Below are 23631 nucleotides of genomic sequence, written 5' to 3'. Positions count from 1 at the left end.
TACTAAGTTTTGTACATTGCTGTGAAGCTTGAAATCTAAGCTATTTTTCTACGTAATCGCCATTCACTTCGATGAGCTTCATCATTCGTACGACAACTTTTGTATCCCCTCCTCGAAGCACGATCCCGTCGCCTCGCGCAAGAACGAAATCACCGCTTCATGAACTTCTTCATCGTTCGCAAATTTCCGGTGTGTAATAATGAGCCCATGTTTCATCTCCTGTGACGATTGAATCAAGAAATTCTTCCCCTTCCTCTTCAAAACTGGCGAGAAAGTCTTGGGCACATTGGACACGTTTGACTTTGTGCTCCGGGGTAACATTTTCGGGACCCACCTGGCTGACAATTTTCGGTATTGCAGGTTATTCACCAAAATTGAATGAATAGAGTCTCTACTGCACACATCTTGGAGTTTTTCGGCCAACTTAATGAGTGAACGTAACTCGCACCTGGCGGGAGCGACAACCGGCTGCTACGTCAAGACTGAGCGTCCTAATGAGCTCCACCAGGTGTCAATTGGTGGAGGGGGGCCTAACGTATACAACAGTGTTGCCGGATTTCATCTAGCGCTACTTGTGGCGATACAATGGCCTTGGAGACCTTACTTTAATTACACGCCTCGTACAACCCTTTTTGGCGTGCCATTCTCCGTCATTTTCCTCTCAGAGGATTGCAGTTCTTCATTCCGTGAGCACTGATAGAATCATCAGTAAAGCATTCACTGTTTTCATCCTTATACCCCTTCCATAACTTTATATCTTGAGAGGTTCCGATCTTCCGAAGGATGCGCAGTCCACGACGCCATCTATTAGGTAAGTAAAGGGTCACTACACCTTAATTCGAAACATATTCGGTCAGCAGTGCTGATTCAGATTAGCACCAGAAGGATAAACAGTTAGTAATGTAAATAAAATAGTTATTAACAGTTAGTGATGTGAATAAAATAATCAAAAAAAGATTTATGTTTATAAAAATCAAAAGCAATAGATCATCAATTATAATACTTATAATGAGGCAAAATGCATTTTTCGATTTCAAAAAAAGAGGTTTATAATGAAACAGTCTACGTTTTCACGCAGATGAAGTCATAGTCAAAATTAAGCTGATAAATCAGCAAATATAGGAACACATATATGAACGAAGCAGTGGGAACCGGGTATCTGTACATTATCAATGTATCAACAAAAATTACTGGACATGGGCGTTCTGTGTACTTTTGCAGTAGGATTACTGATTATTCACTTTAATACAATATGGAATCAATATATTACCCACTAACCCATCAGTGTTGGTTTGAAATAAAATAAATAAACTAATCGAAAATTATACTTTGGTGTAAAACGGAGGGAAAAGATCACAACAACAGAATCACAAAGCACTAAATGCTGAATACTACAAAATAAATAACGATAGTCAAGCTCAGCAGAAATTCTTTCGGATTTGGAAGGAATTCCATCATTTTAAAGTTGTAATGCGTTGGTCTCATTTATTGCATTCTTTATGAAATTTCTGAAACAAAAAAATACGTTATTCATTTCTTATGTCCCATTAAGAAAAAATGAAAACGAACGAATGAACTGATAAAATTGTAAGATAGTGCGTAAGACTAATATGTAGTGTTATGGCAAGTTTCACAAAACTTTCATTGGTGATTTCAATAATTAAATCATTTCTGTTCATTCTCGACACTTAGATTTCAAACTGCAATCGAGAATTGACGAATCGAAATTACAAATCACCGATTTTTATGAGGTTTTCACATAATTCCTTTAGACAATAACCTATATTATAATATTTGAATATTTTTAATTGGTGATCGACAATAAAAATAATAATTTTGGTAACTTTTCGTTTTTCGCAAAAGAATTGATGATATATGGTACTCCTACAAAGCACCAACCTATTTTAAAAATCTGTACAAAAATCATTACAGAAGAGGTAAAACTCTAATTTTGTGGAAAGTTGAAACTATTGCAATATTCCTGACTTTTACTGATCATTCAATCGTTCTCACAACACCGCACATTATTTTGTCCATCCTCCTCTAAGAAAAATTGACAGATCACTAGAAAGTCACATGTTCCACAAGTTCCTTCTTAAGACTCCAATTGTTTGGTAAAATCACCAAAAATAAGCGGCATCCCTAAACCTTTGCAATAATTGGTGGAAAATAGCTCAATATGCATTTGCATACGCAGTACATACATAGGCGTACAACTTTGCTTCCGCCGTTTTTTTCCGAATTTCGAGTCTTTATCGTAAAAAACTGGTCACACATTTATGGTTCAAAGTATTGATCATCGCTGGCCACTACTTTCTCCCATCTTCTGGGCAGCGTACGAATCCCGCGTTGAAAAAACTGGTCATCTTTTGAAGCGATCCACGAATCGATCCAATTTTTTCTTCTTCATAAGACCGGAAGTGGTGGTCTGCATGATTTTCTACGCTTGGGATTATCCCAATGAAACCATTTTTCGACTCCAGTCAAAATGCGATGCAGAAATCCCTTCCGTCTTTGCCTTGCAAGCAGCTGTTCACAAGCAAACAAACGCCGTTCAACATCTCTCGGCTTCAACTCTTACGCCACCCAATTTTCTTGTTTCTGAAATAATTCCTATGATTTTGTTGCGTCACTTTCTATGATCCTGCGAATTCTTGTTGCGTTTAACACGAGTCAAGTAATGCCTCCAATTTTGCATCTTCGAAAACATTCTCCCTTCCACCGCCATGCTGGCCTTCGACGTCAAAATGACCGTTATTGAAGCGTTGAAACCACTCTCGGCATGTTTTTTCACTAAAGCGGCCTCACCGTATATATTTTTAGAGCATTCCATGAGCCTCAGCCGCAGATTTCTTCATATTAAAGCAGAAAATCAAAACCTCCCGCAAATGACGAGAATTTGGCTCGTAAACTGACATGTTTAACCGAGAGTAACTTTATGATGTAGACACATATCGACTCATATTTCGATGGCGTTATGCCAACAAATACCTAAGCTTATCGTAAGACATCTACGATCTATTTATGTCGACTACCACTTACCGCTAGAGCCGATTGAATAATTAAATTTGCGAAAGCAAAGTTGTACACCTAATATAATCTGGTCTCGTATTATCACTATTATGATTTTTAACTTACTGTACAATTTCAGAAAGTTCTGGAGACGTCACAATGTATCGATGACCATAATGAAATTTCTTCTGGAATGTTTGAAGTTGCACGGAACCTTGATATTCGGATCTCTTTTCAGATGCTACTTCGAATAACTGAAAAATAATGGCAAGATGTTCAGTTCATAAGATCATTCAATCAATTTATAAAATGGAGAAATATTTAAAAATTGACTGATAATTTAAAATTTAAAAATTAATTGAAAAAACAAGAATTGCATTGATTGGAAGTCAAGAGCATATTTCAGTATTTTTCCAATAAATTTCAATTCTAAAATATTTTACAAGTCTCATTTTTTGTTATCTGGTGTAACGGTAGTCTGAGATAAAGTTACCTAGACGAGTCCAAAAAACCTATCTATCTCATCTTATCAACTCCCTCGCTGAGATACAGTGTTTTTATGTATTCACCAATATTTTCAATTTCTTGTATCTCTTGTACTCATTACAGTCGATTGATATTTGGAACGTATGATCCACAGCTTCATATGATATACCCATGGATTAAAATCAGAAGGAGGCACAGGCATCGGGGTACACTAACCTAAATTATTTAGGATCCTCAAAGCCCCGGGAACTGAGCCCCCTATTTTACAAACCGAGACACTAGCTTTATATACGTGCGCACAACAGAGTCTTAAAAGAAACCTCAAAGGGGCGCACCACACTGAGGTCCCTGAAAGAACACAACCAGGGATCTCTGCTGATATGGGAGTGTCCTAAAACCATATAACTGGCCAGAGGCAATAAAGTGACTCTACTACAACGGAGCAATGTGGTACTGAAGGAAATGAAAGACGAGACGATGAACTTGCGAAAAAAGTATCAAGGTTGGCTCTGTGTTTTTCTAAGTTTGGAAAAGACCAATATAATACAGCGATCTAGCTTCGGGAGTTAGACAATAGGATAACCATCTGGAGGTACACCCCTAATCTTGCTCTGGTAAATAAATTTGTTGTAGCTTTCATATACCTATATCAGAATGCTCTTGAAGCTGCCAGGCGCTGAGCTTCGGGTAATGTTGGTACTGCTGACATGCCACTGTCGGCGCAAACATCTTTTGTACCGCATGGGAAGAAGAGATTAGCAAACTTTGAGGAGCGCAGATAGAAACAGCTGATAAAGTGTTTTCCAGTCACCGTCTTGATTCAATACAGTTCCGAACTGTACCAGTTTTTACTGTTCCAGCAAACACATCGTAAAGCCCTCGCACTACCTTCCCTTCTCCCTGACGCACCCCCCGAATTTGTGTGGCGTCGAGCATTGACAGTTGTTAGATTATCATCATTATGAAGGGTGTTTTTTTAGAGTATAGAACTTTAAATTGTAATAAAACAACGATGGATTATTCGATTGACATTAATTTTATTTATCCGCAAGATAATCTTGTGGCATTAGGTACATTTTAAATATGACTTCTGGCATATGACCGCCATGGCTGGCTCGGATGTAGTCCAATCTGGACGTCCAATTTTCGATGACTTTTTCCAACATTTGTGGCCGTATATCGGAAATAATACGGCGAATGTTGTCTTCCAAATGGTCAAGGGTTTGTGGCTTATCCGCATAGACCAATGACTTAACATAGCCCCACAGAGTGTAGTCTAGCGGTGTTAAATCAGAAGATCTTGGAGGTCAATTCACAGGTCCAAAACGTGAAATAAGGCGGTCACCAAACATGTCTTTTAATAATTCGATTGTGGCACGAGCTGTGTGACATGCTGCGCAGTCTTGTTGGAACCACAGCTCCTGGAAATCATGGTTGTTCAATTCAGGAATGAAAAAGTTAGTAGTTATGGCCCTATACCGATCACCATTGACTGTAACGTTCTGGCCATCATCGTTTTTGAAGAAGTACGGACCAATGATTCCACCAGCCCATAAAGCGCACCAAACAGTCAGATTTTCTGGATGTTACGGTGTTTCGACATACACTTGAGGATTAGTTTCACTCCAAATGCGGCAGTTTTGTTTGTTGACGTAGGCATTCAACCAGAAACGCGCTTCATCGATAAACAAAATTCGCTTATGAAAATCAGGATACGTATTCCGCACAGAACCATTATTAAATAAAATTGCACTATTTGCAAGCGTTGTTCAGGCGTGAGTCTATTCGTGATGAATTGCCAAACCAAACTGAGAATAAATCACACAACAGCTGTTAAATCGGTCGCCATCTTGAACAGTAATGCCAACTTAAAGTTATATACCTAAAAAAAACACCCTTTATTAAAGACAGCTGTTGAACACTGGTTTCTTACGTTTAACTTGACAATTTGGTTTTGGCATGTTCCAGCTATAGCGAGGGCGTGAGACTTTAGTGCGCCAAGACCCGGGTTGACACGCACACGACTGGAAAGCACTTATAGTACGCAGATGTCAGGGGTTGACTGGCCTAAGAACCATCATCATATCAAAATGGAATAATACTCAAAAAAGTAGAGACCTAGATATCGATGAAGACATTCTTGAAATGATAGAGATACGTGACACGTCCAAAAAATTGCACTAGGTTTAGATTGAAGAAAAAATAATATTCACCCTTTTCATCTCCAGAAAAAACAACCATTGGAGCCTGGTGATGAAATCCGTAGAATAAATTGTAGTTGGTGGATTTTACGAAATGAGAGGATATCCAAAAAAATTTTATTTACCGATGAAGTAATTTTTAGGAGTCTTCTATTTGGGGAATTCGAATGAGTGGGCTGAAGATAATCCACATGCAATCAGGCACACCAAATCCCAATTGAAATTGAAAATAAAAATTCAAAGGACGTATAGTGCTTATGAAAATCAATTTATTTGATCTCACATCCTACAAAGACGGCTTGCAGGTGATATTTATTTAGATTTTTTTCAAAATTATCTGTCTGTAATACTCGAGGGTATGTACTATGCAGGAATGTAATTTCAGCATCATAGGGCTCCACCTCCACCTCCACAACATTCCAAATATATGGATGGGCAGAAGTGGAGCGTATACTGGCCTGCTAGCTCACCAGATTTTAAGTGCGTCGATTATTTCTTTTGGTGATATACAGGGTGGCCACTTTTTCAATGGGATTGTATTGGTAACTTTTAAACCATAATAGTTAGAGGGTCAGTCAAATGGAGAAAAAGTTGCATGCATAGAAGCATTATCAAGCAGTTCAAACAAATCGAGATTATCAGGGCCGGTTATTGAGATATCATCAGAAAAGTAAATTATGTCGTTTTGATTTTTCTTCTTTTCCCACTTTATTTCAAATATTATCAAAAAATTTTACAGGAATTTTTTATTCGACAGTAAATTGTTCTCAATTTGACGTAATCAGATTTCGTATCCAACGTTTCGTACTCTCTGGGCCACCCTCAACCTCATTTTTTTCAATACGCACCCGTATATTTCATGACACTCTTCGAAATAACTTTTAACGCTGAATTCAATGATATATCATACAATGTCATTCAAAGTTGATTTTCAGGTGATTTTGACCCTTATCCAATTTTCTTTGGGTCGGATCTGTAGTGAATGCAAATTATCAAAAACTACTGTTAATAAAATAGTCAAGAGACGCGAATACAATGATTTTAAATTTGAATACCAAGCCTTGCAAAACCTATATCGTAATGATATCAAAATAAAGTTCGATTCTGTAATTTGTTTCAACGCAACAAATGACAAATCCAACAATAGTGAATCTTCTGAATACATTCATGTATTCAGAATACATTCTCAATCTTCTCTCGCGAGAAGATTGAGAATGTATTGGAAGGTATTCAAGAAGACGAAATAAGCAAATGTATAAGAAGTATGGGTTCAATAACCGTTAAGTGCATTTTACAAAATGGTGGACATTTCGAACACTTACTTCATTCATTTTCATTTTTACTTTCGAATAATCATTCGATTTTTCTTTCATTAAATGATAATTCGTTTAATTATTATGAATTGAAATATGTAAATAATTATTACTTGTTTCTTGATTTGATTCTGATATGTTCCATTCAGTTCAAGATGAGTAAGTTGATTTTCTCATAGAAATGTATTGCATGTTGTTAATTAATCTAAAGGTACCGAAATGTAATACAGATCCGACCCAAAGAAATTTGGATGAGGGTCAAAATCACCTGAAAATCAACTTTGAATGACATTGTATGATATATCGTTGAATTCAGCGTTAAAAGTTATTTCGAAAAGTGTCATAAAATATACAGGTCCGTATTGAAAAAAATGAGGTTGAGGGTGGCCCAGAGAGTACGAAACGTTGGATACGAAATCTGATTACGTCAAATTGAGAACAATTTACTGTCGAATAAAAAATTCCTGTAAAATTTTTTGATAATATTTGAAATAAAGTGGGAAAAGAAGAAAAATCAAAATGACAGAATTTACTTTTCTTATGATATCTCAATAACCGGCCCTGATAATTTCGATTTGTTTGAACTGCTTGATAATGCTTCTATGCATGCAACTTTTTCTCCATTTGACCGACCTTCTAACTCTTATGGTTTAAAAGTTACCAATACAATCCCATTGAAAAAGTGGCCACCCTGTATGAAATCATTAGTGTATTGGTCAGAAATTGGAAGTGAGGATATTTTCTTACAAGGTATCGGAGTTGCATGAGATAATGTCCGTTATAATCCAGACAAAAGGCATGAATCAAATTAATATCAAGTAACGCATTAGATTCAAATTAGATTTATTCAAGTACATTACCTTTTTCCCTAACTTATAAGGTACTGTTCCGTCATCTTCTGCATGAAGAATAAGGATAGGACAGTCTACATCAAGGATGTATTCATCGCTTTGAAAACGGAATCCACTTTCTATGATAGGATCCACTATACAAGCATCGAACCAAGGAAGATGACGAAAAAGCTGAAATTTTTCATTTTATGAATAATAAGTTATGGTAATTTAATTCCTACATTCAATTCAATTTCGTTTATCAAACTCACCAAAGTAGGAGGAAATTCTGCTATTTCATCATGCATGTTATTGAATGGAGCTTCTAAAATTACTCCACTAGGAACAAAACCTTTTTTTTTGAGCTCCTTCACTGCCCCTAGGGTAATGCTGGTTCCTAAGGAATGTCCCCAAAGGAATACATGACTGTCTGGGGATATTTTTCTACGAATCCAATTAACTATATATACACAATCGCTAACTACGCCTTCTTCAGTTGGGGGTGGATCAATAGATGAGTCACCATAACCTTAAAAAAAAGTATTACTATAACACAATGCAAAGGTTTCAATGTTTATTTAATATTTTCTATTCTGACTCTCCTAGTTCTCTGTGGACCTCTTAGTAGCTTTGATCTTTCCAGAATTGAATTAACTTATTGTATTTTGAGTATAGGTTTTGCTACTTTGTTACCATTTCATGCGGTACATTACTAGTTCAAATTATTTTCAACATTCATAATGATAATGAATATTGGGAGGATGAGAACTGCATACTGAATATTGTTTACAATTTCGTCAGAATAGTCATATAGGAAATGTCTAATTTGTGAGTCAGCGAAATTATTGAGATTTTCAATTCTATCTTTACGAATTTCAATTCGTCAAATGATTTTTATAATTTAAGTGACAGTGAATAAGTGTTGATTAATGAGTTTCTGAAGACTGATTATTTTTTTCGTGATATTTCAGGAAGATAATCACTCCCATCAAAAATGGTATACCTACCTCTATAATCGAAACTTATAACATGAAAGTATTTCCTTAGAAATTTGTACAGTTCCACCCTATGTCCAGTGGCTCTACTTCCTGCGTTTCCATGGTTGTATACAATTACATTCTGACCATTTTTAAGGGAAGAATCAAAGAATTCATCACTAGTCTTATTCGAAGCTAATTGGAATGGTAAAATTTGCCATACTCCCAGTTTGACACCATTATTATCAAGAACTAGATTTCTTGCACCCTTCAGTCCAAATAGTTCCGGATCACTATAATTACCATTCTTCGGCAAATTAACTGGAATGAAAATCCAGTATAAGTAATATGTTTCAAAGATTTATAATCGATTGATTTGTTGTGAACAAAAATTCTTTTTGGAGATACAGTAAACAAGATAGCCCAATGACTCTAGATGTGGCATATGGCGCAGCCAGAATTTTGTTTTGTAGCCTAATTCGAACGAATTAGCAACCCAGCAGCGTAGGGCGTGTTCAAACATAATACTGGATACAACTACTGTACTACTAATACCAATGAACCTGGTGGCAATAAAATTTAATTTTATCTATGGAGTTTAATGGTTATCTATGAGAAGCAATCGATATTAATGAGAATCACATATCGCCATTAACTAGCCCTTCTATGTCAACGATTTGGATTGCAATAACAAACTTAAAAACACTCGAGAGCTGGGTTAAACGTTTGGTCATTAATGAAATTATGAAGGTAAGGTTAAATTTGATCAAAATAAGACTTGATGAATTCCATACTCGAATATATGCAAGCCTACACAATTATCTGTTGATGGCAAGGTTTGTTTAATTAAAACGGAGCGTTCATATAGAAGGTAATGTTGAAATGAAAGTTGGTTGTGTTTGTTTTGATTACAGCATAACCCACACTGTAATCAAGTGAAAGTTGGTTATTCTCCGTTATTCCTAAAGGGCCATAACCAAGGGCAAGACAAGATAAAACTGCGGTTATTAGTGGTTATTCGCTTTTTGTTAGTGATCAAATGTCTTTTCGAATTTTCATTCCCGAATAATCTCAAACGATAAGTATCGACGGCCTTACGTAAAAATGATAACTCTCGAAAGGAGGATCCTAGGAACTTGAAACTTTCAGGGTAGGTTAATAGTCATAATCCGACTAGGAGTTCTGTAAATATGACCGTTCGGAATTTGTATACCTGTTAAATTTCTTTGGTTATTAATAACAGCGGTAGACCGGTTTCGTTGTTTTTAGAGCGGCAGAAAAGTTTGAGTTTTTAAGCATTGACACTTATAGTTTTAATGCAGCAGCAGGTGTTGATATCAATTATTTCTGTTTTCACCTGGTTAGTTTCGTTGATTGGGTTGTGCGATACTGATGAGCTCTTAAAAGAGCGAAACCGGTCTCTCGCTACCTGCATGACTCCGATGGCAGCACATTTCCCTGTGGTTATCTATTGATGGCCGTGCGAGTTGTAGCCGAGAGATGTTGAACGGCGTTTGTTTGCTTGTGAACAGCTGCTTGCAAGGCAAAGAAGGAAGGGATTTCTGCATCGCATTGTGACTAGAGAAGAAAAATTGGTTCATTACGATACCAAATCGAATATTCACGGTTCCAAGGTCATGCTCAGTATCTGGTGGGCCCAGCTCGGCGTAGTGTATTATGGGTTGTTAAAACCGACTGAAACAATCACATACGATCTTTATCGAACGCAATTGATGCGTTTGAGCCGATCAATGAAAGACATGCGGCCGTAATAGAATGAGAGATACGATAAAGTGATTTTACAGAATGACAATGCTCGACCCCATGTTGCGAAAGTGGTCAAGACATACTTGGAAACGTTGAAATGGGAAGTCCTACCCCACCCACCGAATTCTCTATACGAACTATCACTTATTTCGATCAAAGACACACGGCCTGGCTGGCCAGCACTTTTTTCAATGCGAGATGATGTAGTGGCCAACGATGGATAATTCTTTGAATCCTAAATGTATAACCAATTTTTTACAGTAAAGCAAAGTTACTATGTATGTACAGTCCATTCAGGAATTATTGACATCGAAGTAGGCCATGAACGTCTAGTCGCGGCTTTATTTCTGGTTACAAAAATATCACTAAAAATTGCTATGGTTCATCATAGAAATAACCAGTTCAAATTATTTTCATCATTTTTGTATCCGAAAGATCCTGAATTTTCGAAATTACGAAGGGACGCATACAGTCATGATTTCATAAATTGAAATTCAGATTATATAACGTAAAAAAATAGTGAAATTCTATCCCATTTCAAGGAAATCCAATGAAGAGATATCTACTCATGAGTCGCCCATGAAAGATCCCATTGAAGATCGTTAAAATATGCATATTCCTTTTCACCAAAGGCTCTTCACAAATTGTTGCATTACTGATGGACACTGGATACCAACCTGCTTGCAAAATTCTTATCAAATAACTCTTATGGATCATTTTAACTGTGGTGTCTAAACTGGTGAAGAAAACAGAAAAAACTGGTTGATAAATTTGAATAGTGTAGCTTAGTGAATGGAAGAGCTATATCATAATAAGACAGAAATAAAATTCGAAGAATCCATTTAGTATATGAAAAATTGTGACATCACAGTTGTACTGTAACTTTCAAAATTGGAACCAATTTATCAGCCAATGTGTAAATTACTTTCTTAAGTCACTATTTCTTGAAACTGTTCATGACATGAATGATTGATTAAACTTGTATGAAAAATATAGGTACTAATTGTACTCGAGTTTTCTGTTTTATATTGAAATGCTTTTATACTAGTTTCTATTAAATTACATAAATTATTTTGCCCATAACAGCTTTAACTCACTCACTAAAAGCATTATTGCATGAAATTATTTTTAGTTTGTGAATTTTAATATTTTATTGCATTCTATTATTATCTTCAAGTGGGTAAGAGGTGAAGAAATTCTTGAAGTTACTCTTCTGAATATATTTTTCGATTGAATACTCAGTAAAAATTCTATAAAGCAATTGGAATTTATTAGATTTTTGGATTACTCATTGAAGAACAAAAAACAGATATAACAATACTTAATTTCAATATAGAATATAAATAAACTATAGATGCAATGCCAAGACTTTGTTTAGCAATCCAATTATAAAATAATTCTCTCTTCATAGATTTATATAATCCTCATGATCACCACTGTCAAAACAAAACATCCAGGTGAAATCCAAATATCCAGCATTCACAATAGTGCTCCTTCTACTTATACCCTTGAATATACTTAAAAAAAATTTTTTCTTTCTAGAGTCCACTGTTGAATAATGCTGGCATTTTCAAATAACCAAGTTTTCATCCAGATAAATGAATTTCACATTTTGTTGCAAATATTCTCTGTATTCACCATAAAATCTAACTAAACTTATTATATTTTTTTCTGTTTATCAATAAGAATTTTCCTTTTATTAACAGTTTTGAAGTTGTAACCAATTAAGTTTATGTAATGTTGTCTTTGATTGATTAAAACCCAGATGCTTTTTGGTCAAATTTCATCCAGGCTGATATATTGGTTGCTTTTGGCTCGGCTTCTGGTAACAATCAAATTATTCAATGATTCTTTGAAGGTGAAATCGTATTCCACAGGTTTTCTTCCACTAATAATCCAGGTTGTAATGACTTGCCTTCTTCTTTTTCAAACAGCACTGTGAGAAATACTCAAATAAACTAATCAATGTGTGTTTGAAATTGATACAACTTTTAAGTTTCAAAATTTCTTCGATCAAAACCAATAACACAAACTGAAATCTAACCTCCTGTCAATGACATTTCCAATGCCAACCCGAAATCTGCAATTCAAAATGTTACTGAATGAGCCAGTACCAACTTAAATTCGATTTTCCAAAGCCACCCGGGATGTCAATAATTCCTGAATGGACTGTATGTATGTATGTAATATTTTGTTCATCGATGAATCCTCCATGCCACCACAATCCTTCAGTAGCAAGATAATGGCCTTGAGAAAATAAACATTTCGAAGATGCACTATATATATTATATTCTAGCTTGTCAATTCGGCTTTTTCTGTAAGACTATTTGCCTAAAAAAGTTAAATAATTCACATTCAGAAGAGCTGAGAATAAAAGTATTCGAAAAACACGAAAACAGTACCTAGCGGTGTTCTTGAACGTGAAAGCGTAGTTTTATAATCATCTCGGTAATTGCTTGGCTCAAGGGAGACATGTTTTTGATACATACTTTGGTCAGGTGATTCCAATTTAGGTATTTGTAACTTTAAGAATATTTTTTTCATGGTGTAATTGATTTTTGGAAGAAAAATTTCGATTAGTTTTTAGGCTGAATAATATTAATAATACTTTTGCTGTTGCGCCTCGATACAATAGTGACCCGCAAGGTCGAATTACGATGATGATGTCACATCAATATCACATAATAAAAATAACTCAAATTCAGATAATCTAGTCTGACATATTTTGAACAAGCGTACTTGTACCGCCCTTCCCTCAATGCTATGATGGGAAGGGAATTGTTCGAATGACCACATCATACTATCTTCATTCAACTTATGAGATTTAATCTCTGTTTCTTGTATTAGATATCTACTCTACTGAGACGTATCTTCGCCAATACTGTAAGCAAAAATATTTCTTAGCGGATTCTTCCGATACCAATGTGGTATTATTGATGGATTGACTATTTTGTTATTGCATTATGGTTATACACAAACCTCCATCCGCGTCCAATGAGGAAACATTTCAGTGTCACTCTCTCCTGCATCGGTAGATATATCGAAAAGTAGGTAACAATAAAAATCAGGTTTTCGATGGGTAGAATTTTTTTCATAAATTCGGGATTTATATTTTACCGAAAATACTTTCAACCTTTTTAAGATTGATTAGGCGCCTTCTATTATATTCCATATTCAGAGGCATTTCTAAATTCTTACATTCATTTGGTAAAAATTTTTCCTAAGCTATCTTGAGTAGTTCTCGAGTTATTAGCCGTTTTCCGGAAAAAACAACTGACGAAGGTCTAAAAGAAATTGTGTATTTCTACCTTTAACGCTTCAAAATATGGCGTCTCTTATACACCTTGTTGAGAAAATCCCCAAGTGAACCACAAAAGGAAGATCAAACGCAGGTGAGCAGAGTATACGAAAAACTCTCAGTACGCAGAGCTAAATCGGTTCAATTTAACAACTCGGTAATAATTATGGAAATAATTGATACTGCTTGAAATTGAAAGTTTACAGCTTAGTCATACTGGAATTCGATAAAATTGAAAAAATTCACCAGGACTTCTAAAAACTAGTTAGTAATCGTAATTGAATGAAGAAAATGTCTGCTTCATTACGAAGTTATGGAATGAAATTTTAAATGGAACATCTCTAACTGGTATTTTATGGAATATGAAAATTAAATGAAATGAGGAAAAACAAATTTGATTTCGATGCATTCAACTTGAATCGAATAATCATGGCAATTGTATGATTTTCGGGGATATAATGAAAATTTTAATAATCAACTTATCGGTAAAGACTTTAAGCAGGATTATGTTAAAATGGAAGTATGTACTGGCATAATCATGGATGAATTTTAATTCTAGCGTTCACTAGTCGACAACAATAGGAACACTCGTACGAAATGGGTTAATATATTCTCCCAAAAAAACTTACAATTCAACATGGCTGCAATCTTGAGTGATACGGGACCTGTAAATCATAAAATATGAAAATAAAATAGTCAAGGCTCATTTTGCATTTCGACTTTCAGAAATGATATCTGTATAAACAATAAAAACAATATCACGTAGATCAATAATAAAAGAATATAAAAAAATAAGGAATGGCAGGCTCTCCTTGTTTTATTTGGTTGTATGAACCACAATCTAAATTCAAGCGAACATTTAAAGATTAGTTTTCTTTTATGTGAATATCTGTTTAATTTCATCCTTAATGAATTTCCATGAAATAAGGACCGAATCTATTGAATATAATTTTTCTATGTATCTTCTGTAATAAAAGTGGATTTTCATTACGTCGAGTGAATTTAGTTCAAACTGTATAGTCCATTTGAATATTTAGAGAAAAATCTAGTTCCAAAAAAAACCTCGGGATAAAAACAGTACACAGACATTGCTCATCACTCACAGTCTGACCACTTATGGTAATTTTCGAGTCGCAACTAACTAGCAAGGAATGAAGACGTGGACCAATCAGGGACCTGGATTAAGCTTTGACGACATGGAAAGCGATGTTCAACATCCCCATGAAATTGAGGTAACCTAATTTGTACGCTCGTAGCTTTTACCCAACAAACATTATATCTTGTACAGTCAAAATTCAATACATAACAATTAAGAAATTCAGTGTTTCATGATCCGAGTTCAATAGAATTCAGTTGAAAAATTCAACAAAATCAAGGACCATCCAAATCGAATAGAAATTCTCAGCATCGAATCGAAATGTACAAGTTGCATCGTAACTGCACCCATATGGCATATATATCTCAAGTCGATCTCTACTATTAAAATCTGCCATAAAAATCCTCAGACCCTATTGGAATCCTATTCCGATATCGCAATTCATAACAGTTAAGAAATTCAGTGTTTCATGATCCGAGTTTGATGGAATTCAATTGAAAAATTCAACAAAATTAAGGACCTTCCAAATCGAATAGAAGTTCTCAACATCGAATCGAAATGTACAAGTCGCATCGTAACTGCACCCATATGGCATATATATCTCAAGTCGATCTCTACTATTAAAATCTGCCATAAAAATCCTCAGACCCTATTGGAATCCTATTCCGATATCGCAATTCATAACAGTTAAGAAATTCAGTGTTTCATGATCCGAGTTTGATGGAATTCAATTGAAAAATTCAACAAAATTAAGGACCTTCCAAATCGAATAGAAGTTCTCAACATCGAATCGAAATGTACAAGTCGCATCGTAACTGCACCCATATGGCACATATATATCAAGTCGATCTCTACTATTAAAATCTGCCATAGAAATCCGTTTCGATTGCTCAGACCCTATTGGAATCCTATTCCGATATCGCAATTCATAACAGTTAAGAAATTCAGTGTTTTATGATCCGAGTTTGATGGAATTCAGTTGAAAAATTCAACAAAATCAAGGACCTTCCAAATCGAATAGAAATTCTCAACATCGAATCGAAATGTACAAGTCGCATCGTAACTGCACCCATATGGCATATATATCTCAAGTCGATCTCTACTATTAAAATCTGCCATAGAAATCCGTTTCGATTGCTCAGACCCTATTGGAATCCTATTCCGATATCGCAATTCATAACAGTTAAGAAATTCATTTCCGAGTTTGATGGAATTCAATTGAAAAATTCAACAAAATTAAGGACCTTCCAAATCGAACAGAAGTTCTCAACATCGAATCGAAATGTACAAGTCGCATCGTAATTGCACCCAAATGGCATATATTCTTAAGTCGATCTCTACTATTAAAATCTGCCATAGAAATCCGTTTCGATTGCTCAGACCCTATTGAATATCGCAATTCATGGAGGCCATACACTGTAGTTATTATTTATTTATTTCAACTTTAAGAAGGGTTGATGTGAATACGAAACAAAAAAAAAAGAAAACAGAAATGAGAGTAACAAAAACAAGAGCTAGTGACGTCTGGCTCTCCATGCATCGAATCTGTTTTTGAACCCATTGACAGTAGGGGCCTCTACAACTGTGGATTGTAGATAATTCCATTGGTCGAATATTCTATTGGAATTGAACTTCTGGCGTGGTGTCGTCCTATAGGGTTCCTAGTAGTCCAAATATCTCCGATCGTTCCTCATAAAATGGTCTGGGGTAAGTGTAAGGCAAACGAGTAGCTCGACGTTGAACGGATTCAAGGGCATTTTCATGGAATTGTCCAGCCCAGCGTATTGGATTATCGGGCAGATGTAGGTTTTATAAAGTAAACAATAGACACTACAATCAGTCCCTCCGAAGGACTTCCCGAGAAGAAAAGTGATCTGTTTCGCTTTTTCAACCACCGTCGCAATATGATCCGACCAGGTGAGATCTGAGTTGATAGTTACTCCAAGTGACTCGTTACCGATTGCAGTTGATATCTGTCGATGCTTTAGGATATGTGTGGATTGTTTCTGCCAATATGGAGGACAAAGCATTTCTCTTTATTCAGAGGTAACAACTAGTCGCGACATCAGTCCAAAAGGAGATCCAAATGGGCTTGAAGAAGGTGAGGGAATAAAAGTGGCAAGTTGAGTAGTTTGGCATCATCTGCAAACAGGAGCAGTGGGACCCGAGGCGAGCTGGTAAATCCGATATGTAGAGGAGAAAGAGGACTGGGCCCAGCACAGAACCTTGGGGTACTCCAGATGTTACATATCTTTCTTCAGTTGAGTGAGTCTTGTCCACTCGTACTCGGCATTTACGGTTGGATAGGAAAGATTGCAGTAAATTCAACAACCTGCCCCTCAGCCCCAGATTCTAAAGCTTTGGTCCACTCAGCAAGGCACGACAGAAGATTGGTAGTAGTGGATGCGACTTCGATTGAAATGGCCAATGAGCACGTAAATTGTACTGATCAATGGAGGTGAACATTGTTCACAGATGAGTCGAGATATGGACGGTTTTCGGATAGTCGGTGTGTTCAGGTAGGGACGAATCCTCTGGTGCCGCAGATCGGTTCAGGAAGTCCATCCGTTCAGAGGTGGTACATTTACTGTTTGAGGAGGCATTTCTTTCAACGGAAGTACATAACTGTTAGTGATTGAATGCGCAAATTCACATAGGGCAAGTCATTAACAATATTATTCTTTTGTTTCATGCTGCTATTGGGCCAAATTTCTTATTTTTGGACGTTAATGTGCCACCCCATCGTGCAGAATTTTCGATGAAGCTCTGAAAATCCATGATATTCCGCATTTGGCCCTGGCCCCTCGTTTGCCAGACCACAATGACCATTGAACTCGCTTGGGATCAGCTACAAAGAGCTGTGGACTCATCAATCTTCCTCACATACACTTCGAGTACTCAGACGGCTTTTAACGAAACTCAGGAGAGAAACTGATCAAGGCTACTTCAACAATCTGTTCGAAAGTATGTAAAGGCGTTGTCGAACTGTGGTTGATGCTCGAGGAGGTGAACTTTACTGAACTTTATTTTCAACTTTTCAAGTGAACTGGTTTTGTAATACAATTAATGAAAATATATTTTTACCTGAAACTGTGATATTTATAAGGAAATGGACAAAGAATGTTAGATGAGTGAGCAAACTCAAACGATATGGATTTCATCAGGGTGCAATTGAACTTATAGGTTCATATCTATGGAACAGAAGGCAGTGTGTTGACTTCGGTGGTAGATTATCCAGTTTATTGAATGTTATAATTGGTATGCCACAGGGATCTGTTCTTGGCCACTCTTATTTATGATTTACATTAATTATATTATTGTTTATGATCCAAATGCCGACCTAGTGTTTTTCATTGATGATACCACAGCTCTGAAGAGAGGGGCAATTAAAGATCATTTAGAGCGTATCATCAGAGAGATTCTTGATTCGATTCCTGAGTGGTTTTACAGAAATCAACCCAATGAGATAAAAATTCAGTTCATGTATTTCTCTATGAGAGATTTGGATGGAATGAATTCTATTGATTCGGTTAATTTCTTAGGTGATGCGTTTGATTCCAAGCTAACTTGGATTTCTCATATACATAGATACGATTTATAAAGGTATATCCTCTATTGTTTTTGATTTGAGGACTTTGGTAGAATGGTTTCGGAAAAAGTTTCATTGACAGTTTATTTCGCTTATATTGAATCTAGGATATCCTATAAAATTTTATGTTGGGGACATGATCCTAATACAAAACGTCTATTTAGTTTACAAAGAAAAATAATCAGTCAGAATAATAAGCAATCTGGACTGTAGAGGTGATTTCAAAGGTGCCTTTAGGAAAAAGAAATTATTAAATGTCCCTTGTCTTTTTATGTTGCATTGTTTGTTCCACGTAAATATTACATGTGGGAGAATACCGAACGCACGAGGATGTACATGAATACAATACTCATAATGTTTTTACTGATTTTCATCGTATAGACAGAATGAAGTGTGGTGTAATATTTTACGATCATAAGTTTTTCAATGAATTGCCAACCACTATGAAGTTGTTGCACATAAAAAATTCAAGAGTACAGTTAAGGAGTATTTGTGTTGAAAATGTTTTTTTTTCTCTTAATGAGTTTCTCTCATGTGAAATTTCGGATATATTGTAGTGTGTGTATACTTTGCTTAAATGACGTATGTAAACACTTGGTGTATTGGCATGAATAAATTATTATTATAAACCTTTAAATTTCTCATATTTAAAAAAAAGTGACAAAAAATGGAAACTGTTGAAACAGTCTCAACATTTCTGAACTTCCGTAACTTCTGTGGAGGAGTATATACAGAGTGGCCACTTTTTTAATGGGATTGTATTGGTAACTTTTAAACCATAGGAGTTAGAAAGAAGGTCGGTCAAATGGAGAAAAAGTTGCATGCATAGAAGCATTATCAAGCAATTCAAACAAATCGAGATTATCAGGGCCGGTTATTGAGATATCATAAGAAAAGTAAATTCTGTCATTTTGATTTTTCTTTTTTTCCCAATTTATTTCAAATATTATCGAAAAATTTCACAGGAATTTTTTATTCGACAGTAAATTATCCGCAATTTGACGCAATCAGATTTCGTATCCAACGTTTCGTACTCTCTGGGCAACCCTCAACCTCATTTTTTTCAATACGGACCTGCATATTTTATGACACTTTTCGAAATAACTTTTAACGCTGAATTCAACGATATATCATATAATGTCATTCTGATGTCATGTTGATTCTGACGGTTATCCAATTTTCTTTAGGTCGGATCTGTATTACATTTAGGTACCTTTAGTTTAATTAACAACATGCAATACCTTTCGATAAGAAAATCAACTTACCCACCTTGAACTAAATGGAACATATCAGAATCAAAGCAAGAAACCAGTATTAATTATTTACATATTTCAATTCATAATAATTTAACGAAAGTATCATTTAATGAAAGAAAAATCAAATGTTTATTCGAAAGTAAATGAAAATTAATGAAGTAAGTGTCCGAAATGTCCACCATTTGGTGAAATGCACTTCACGGTTCTGGAACCCATACCTCTTATACATTTGCTTGTTGCGTCTCCTTGAATATCTTCCAATACATTCTCAATCTACTCGCGAGGAATCACTATTGTTGGATTTGTCATTTGTTCCGTTGAAACAAATTACTGAATCGAACTTTATTTTGAGATCATTACGATATAATTTTTGCAAGGCTTGGTATTCAAATTTAAAATTATTGTATTGACTATTTTATTAACAGTAGTTTTTGATAAATTTCATTCACTGGTCTCAGTTCTCGATTTCTTTTTTGGGTTCAATTGAATTTGGTTCAGAACATTGATATCGTTGATAGACTTGTTTTTTCTTACATACACACCAGTAAATTTGGATAACAGTCAAAATCAACTTTGAATGACATTGTATGATATATCGTTGAATTCAGCGTTAAAAGTTATTTCGAAAAGTGTCATAAAATATGCAGGTCCGTATTGAAAAAAATGAGGTTGAGGGTGGCCCAGAGAGTACGAAACGTTGGATACGAAATCTGATTACGTCAAATTGAGGATAATTTACTGTCGAATAAAAAATTCCTGTAACATTTTTTGATAATATTCGAAATAATGTGGGAAAAAGAAAAATCAAAATGACAAAATTTACTTTTCTTATGATATCTCAATAACCGGCCCTGATAATCTCGATTTGTTTGAACTGCTTGATAATGCTTCTATGCATGCAACTTTTTCTCCATTTGACCGACCTTCTAACTCTTATGGTTTAGAAGTTACCAATACAAACCCATTGAAAAAGTGGCCACCCTGTATATAGTAGTCAGTTTCAGTACGTATAAAAACCAAAATACTTATTGAGAATGAATGCCTCCATCGTTTAATAGTTCGAATATGGAGTCCATTATATTTTTTTTCAATTGACATGAGAACCAATTTACTTGAAAGAATTCGAGCAATTAATAGTACACCTTCGAACAATTTAAGATGGGTAAATGTACTGAGATTCCTCCCATACGTTGACGACAATAAAACCAATTATAACCTCACGGTATCTTCAAATGAAAGTTATTTAGTTCATTATTCGCGCCCACAGGATATTTGTGTCGATGTCTTTAGTCTTATTAAATACCTTCTAGTAGACATTCAAACAACAAATGAATTATATGTGAATCATGAATAAGAGAACTTTTTTTTTTCTTTCAAAATGGCGATTTCAATCATTACTACATTAATTAGACTAACCTTTGTACCAATTGATACACAACATTCATCCAACCATCATAATGTAATGGTGAACTCTATAATTTTCAAAACAAAGGTTAGCTTATCATTTCCTCCACATCAATTCAGTATATATCCTCTTGGATACCTATACCGCTTTTGACTTCAGGGTTTAACATAGCTATATCCAGAACATCAATTAAAAACGCTTTTATGTATGTATTCATATTTTTGAAAAAATCATTTATTTCAATTTGATTGAAGGATAGGACGTCTGTTGAATGGAAAAAAAGTAATCAATTTCAATATAAAAGAACGTCATGCATCGCAAGTTGTGGATATATGACAAGAATAGTTGTTTAGTTCTTTTTGCATTGGAGAATGTTAGTTAGCAGAACTGTTTTCTGTATCACAAATTTGACAGATAAATAAATAGATAAATCCTTGACAGGAGGGTTCAGAGTACCAATATTTCATACTGAAATATAACCATGAAACTTATGTGAAACTGAGATAATTCCGCATGATTTTGTTCTATAGGGTGTTTTTTTCGAGGTATATAACTTTTTTTTTCCCGATTTTCATAAGCGAATTTTGTTTAGCGATGAAGCGCACTTCTGGTTGAATAGCTACGTCAACAAACAAAACTGCCGCACTTGGAGTGAAGCTAATCCTCAAGTGTATGTCGAAACACCGTTACATCCAGAAAAACTAACAAATGGAATGTAGGCAGTGAACAATGTTATAAGTGAAAATCAAAAATTGTCTCTGATAACGCTCAACCGTTCACTCTCACACACTTAGAGCGGAAAAGGCCATAATCCCGAACACGAACACATGCAACACGATTACGCTCTGTGGATCTTGCCAGAGGTAGCAAAAAATAAAATGCTAATACCACGCTCTGCGACTGACATCTTTGTGGATGAACCATCCTCCTCGTAGAGTTGTCATCACGAGGTCCCTTCTAATTTGCGTGGTGTCTATTGAGAGGGCTTGCAGAAGGGCACTGCTTTCTCGGCACCAGAACCCTCTTGCTCCGATGATAAAGGGTAGAACTCGGATGCTCCTGCCAGGATTCCTTGCTGCCACCACCTACAACAGCTCTGGCTGATCATATGTCGCTCTCTTCAGATTATATGTTTCAGAGAGCGACCTAGAGGGCCTCCCATTACACCCCGTACGCCTGCAACTATCACCTCCGTGCCTGCCTCTGGTGTCCCTGTTGTGAGGCTGCTCGACAACCTCCCATCTCTTCTTTCGAGCTGCATCGACGATCCTCTTCACGACAAAATTGTGTCTGTTCATCCGCTTGGTATGGCCAAGTGGGCATTGCTGGAGCATATGGTAAAGGGACCCCACCTTACTGCGACCAGCTCTGCACATCCTGGATTCACGGGGGCCATACGGTAGCCCTCTCGTGGGCAGCGATTTAGTTCTCAGCTTGATCGCTGAGATATAGTCCTCCCCTGACCACACCATCGGCGGTGAATGAACGTAAAAATTTGAGGCACCGTCGTTTTCAGCTTGTCCTGTACCTCCTCCATACAATGATCTCTCCAATATTTCTGCATTGTTCTTGTCGACCGCATGCTTGGTGTTGAGATGTGAGATGTGTTATATTGGTCCTTTCCAAGCCCACAAAAAGGCTCAGAGACAACATGTGTTGACCTTGATGCTTTTTTCGTTAATCTATCGGCTCTTTCATTTTTCCCAATACCATAATACCCCGATACCCAGAGTAGAGTTACCTTATTGCCTCTGGTCAGTTGTTTTATGGTTTCACGGCACTCCCGTTTCAGCATAACTGTCTATGTGATTCCATGTACGTCAGCGTGGCCTGGCTGTTCATAGTGATATAAATATGCGCTAGCGTCTCGGATTGTGAAATAGAGGGCTCATATCCTAGATATTCAGAGATCCTCAGTTTAGGTCTGTATTCCTCAATGCCCATGCCTCTCTCTGGTTTTGATACATCGGTGTATGATATGGAGGACTAGTTGTCCAGAAGATTTACGAAGTTTATTTCACTAAAGTATCACCAATGGCTGTTCCGAAGGGCGTTTCAAAATCGAAGATTGTTAGCATCACATCCGCCAAGAGGTTTCAGTCTATTTTTTTTTTTTTTTTTGATTCGATATCATGTCCTCATCATAGAACCTCAACATTTCAAATAAGTTTCAGATACAACATCTGTAAATTGTACAATGTTATACCTTATGAATTGAAACAACTTAACGATCACAGATTCAGGAACAACATTAGAGAATACCTGCTGCGTTCCTCCTAGCTCACCTTCTATCTCCGAGAGGGTAAAAAAGGAAATTACTTTTTTTCAATTCTTTATGCTTTATTATTGTTTTTTTTATCAATGTTATTGGATGGATTGCACACAATGTTTGTATGTATTT

General features: G+C 35.9%; 1 protein-coding gene across 8 annotated transcripts in view; it reads right to left on the bottom strand.

Moving 5' to 3' along the window:
• Positions 1-1311: 1311 nt before the first annotated feature.
• LOC123672578 (lysophosphatidylserine lipase ABHD12-like) overlaps positions 1312-23631 on the bottom strand; it is a 49448-nt gene continuing 27128 nt past the window's right edge. For 7 of the 8 annotated variants that reach the window (XM_045606735.1, XM_045606736.1, XM_045606738.1 and 4 more), the window contains 6 exons: positions 14514-14549; positions 8850-9140; positions 8115-8371; positions 7873-8034; positions 3139-3266; positions 1312-1508 (listed from right to left, as the gene is read on the bottom strand). In XM_045606735.1, the coding sequence (XP_045462691.1) occupies positions 1460-1508; positions 3139-3266; positions 7873-8034; positions 8115-8371; positions 8850-9140; positions 14514-14549 (923 nt within the window). In that variant the 3' untranslated portion in view covers positions 1312-1459. The remainder of the gene's footprint in view (positions 1509-3138; positions 3267-7872; positions 8035-8114; positions 8372-8849; positions 9141-14513; positions 14550-23631) is intronic. The other variant, XM_045606733.1, reaches the window with a different exon arrangement.

This window comes from Harmonia axyridis, chromosome 2 (genome assembly GCF_914767665.1).
Source record: "Harmonia axyridis chromosome 2, icHarAxyr1.1, whole genome shotgun sequence".
In the NCBI taxonomy this organism is placed as follows: Eukaryota; Metazoa; Arthropoda; class Insecta; order Coleoptera; family Coccinellidae; genus Harmonia; species Harmonia axyridis.
Note: the sequence above shows the minus strand (reverse complement) of the source record. Positions and strands in the feature narration are given on the sequence as shown.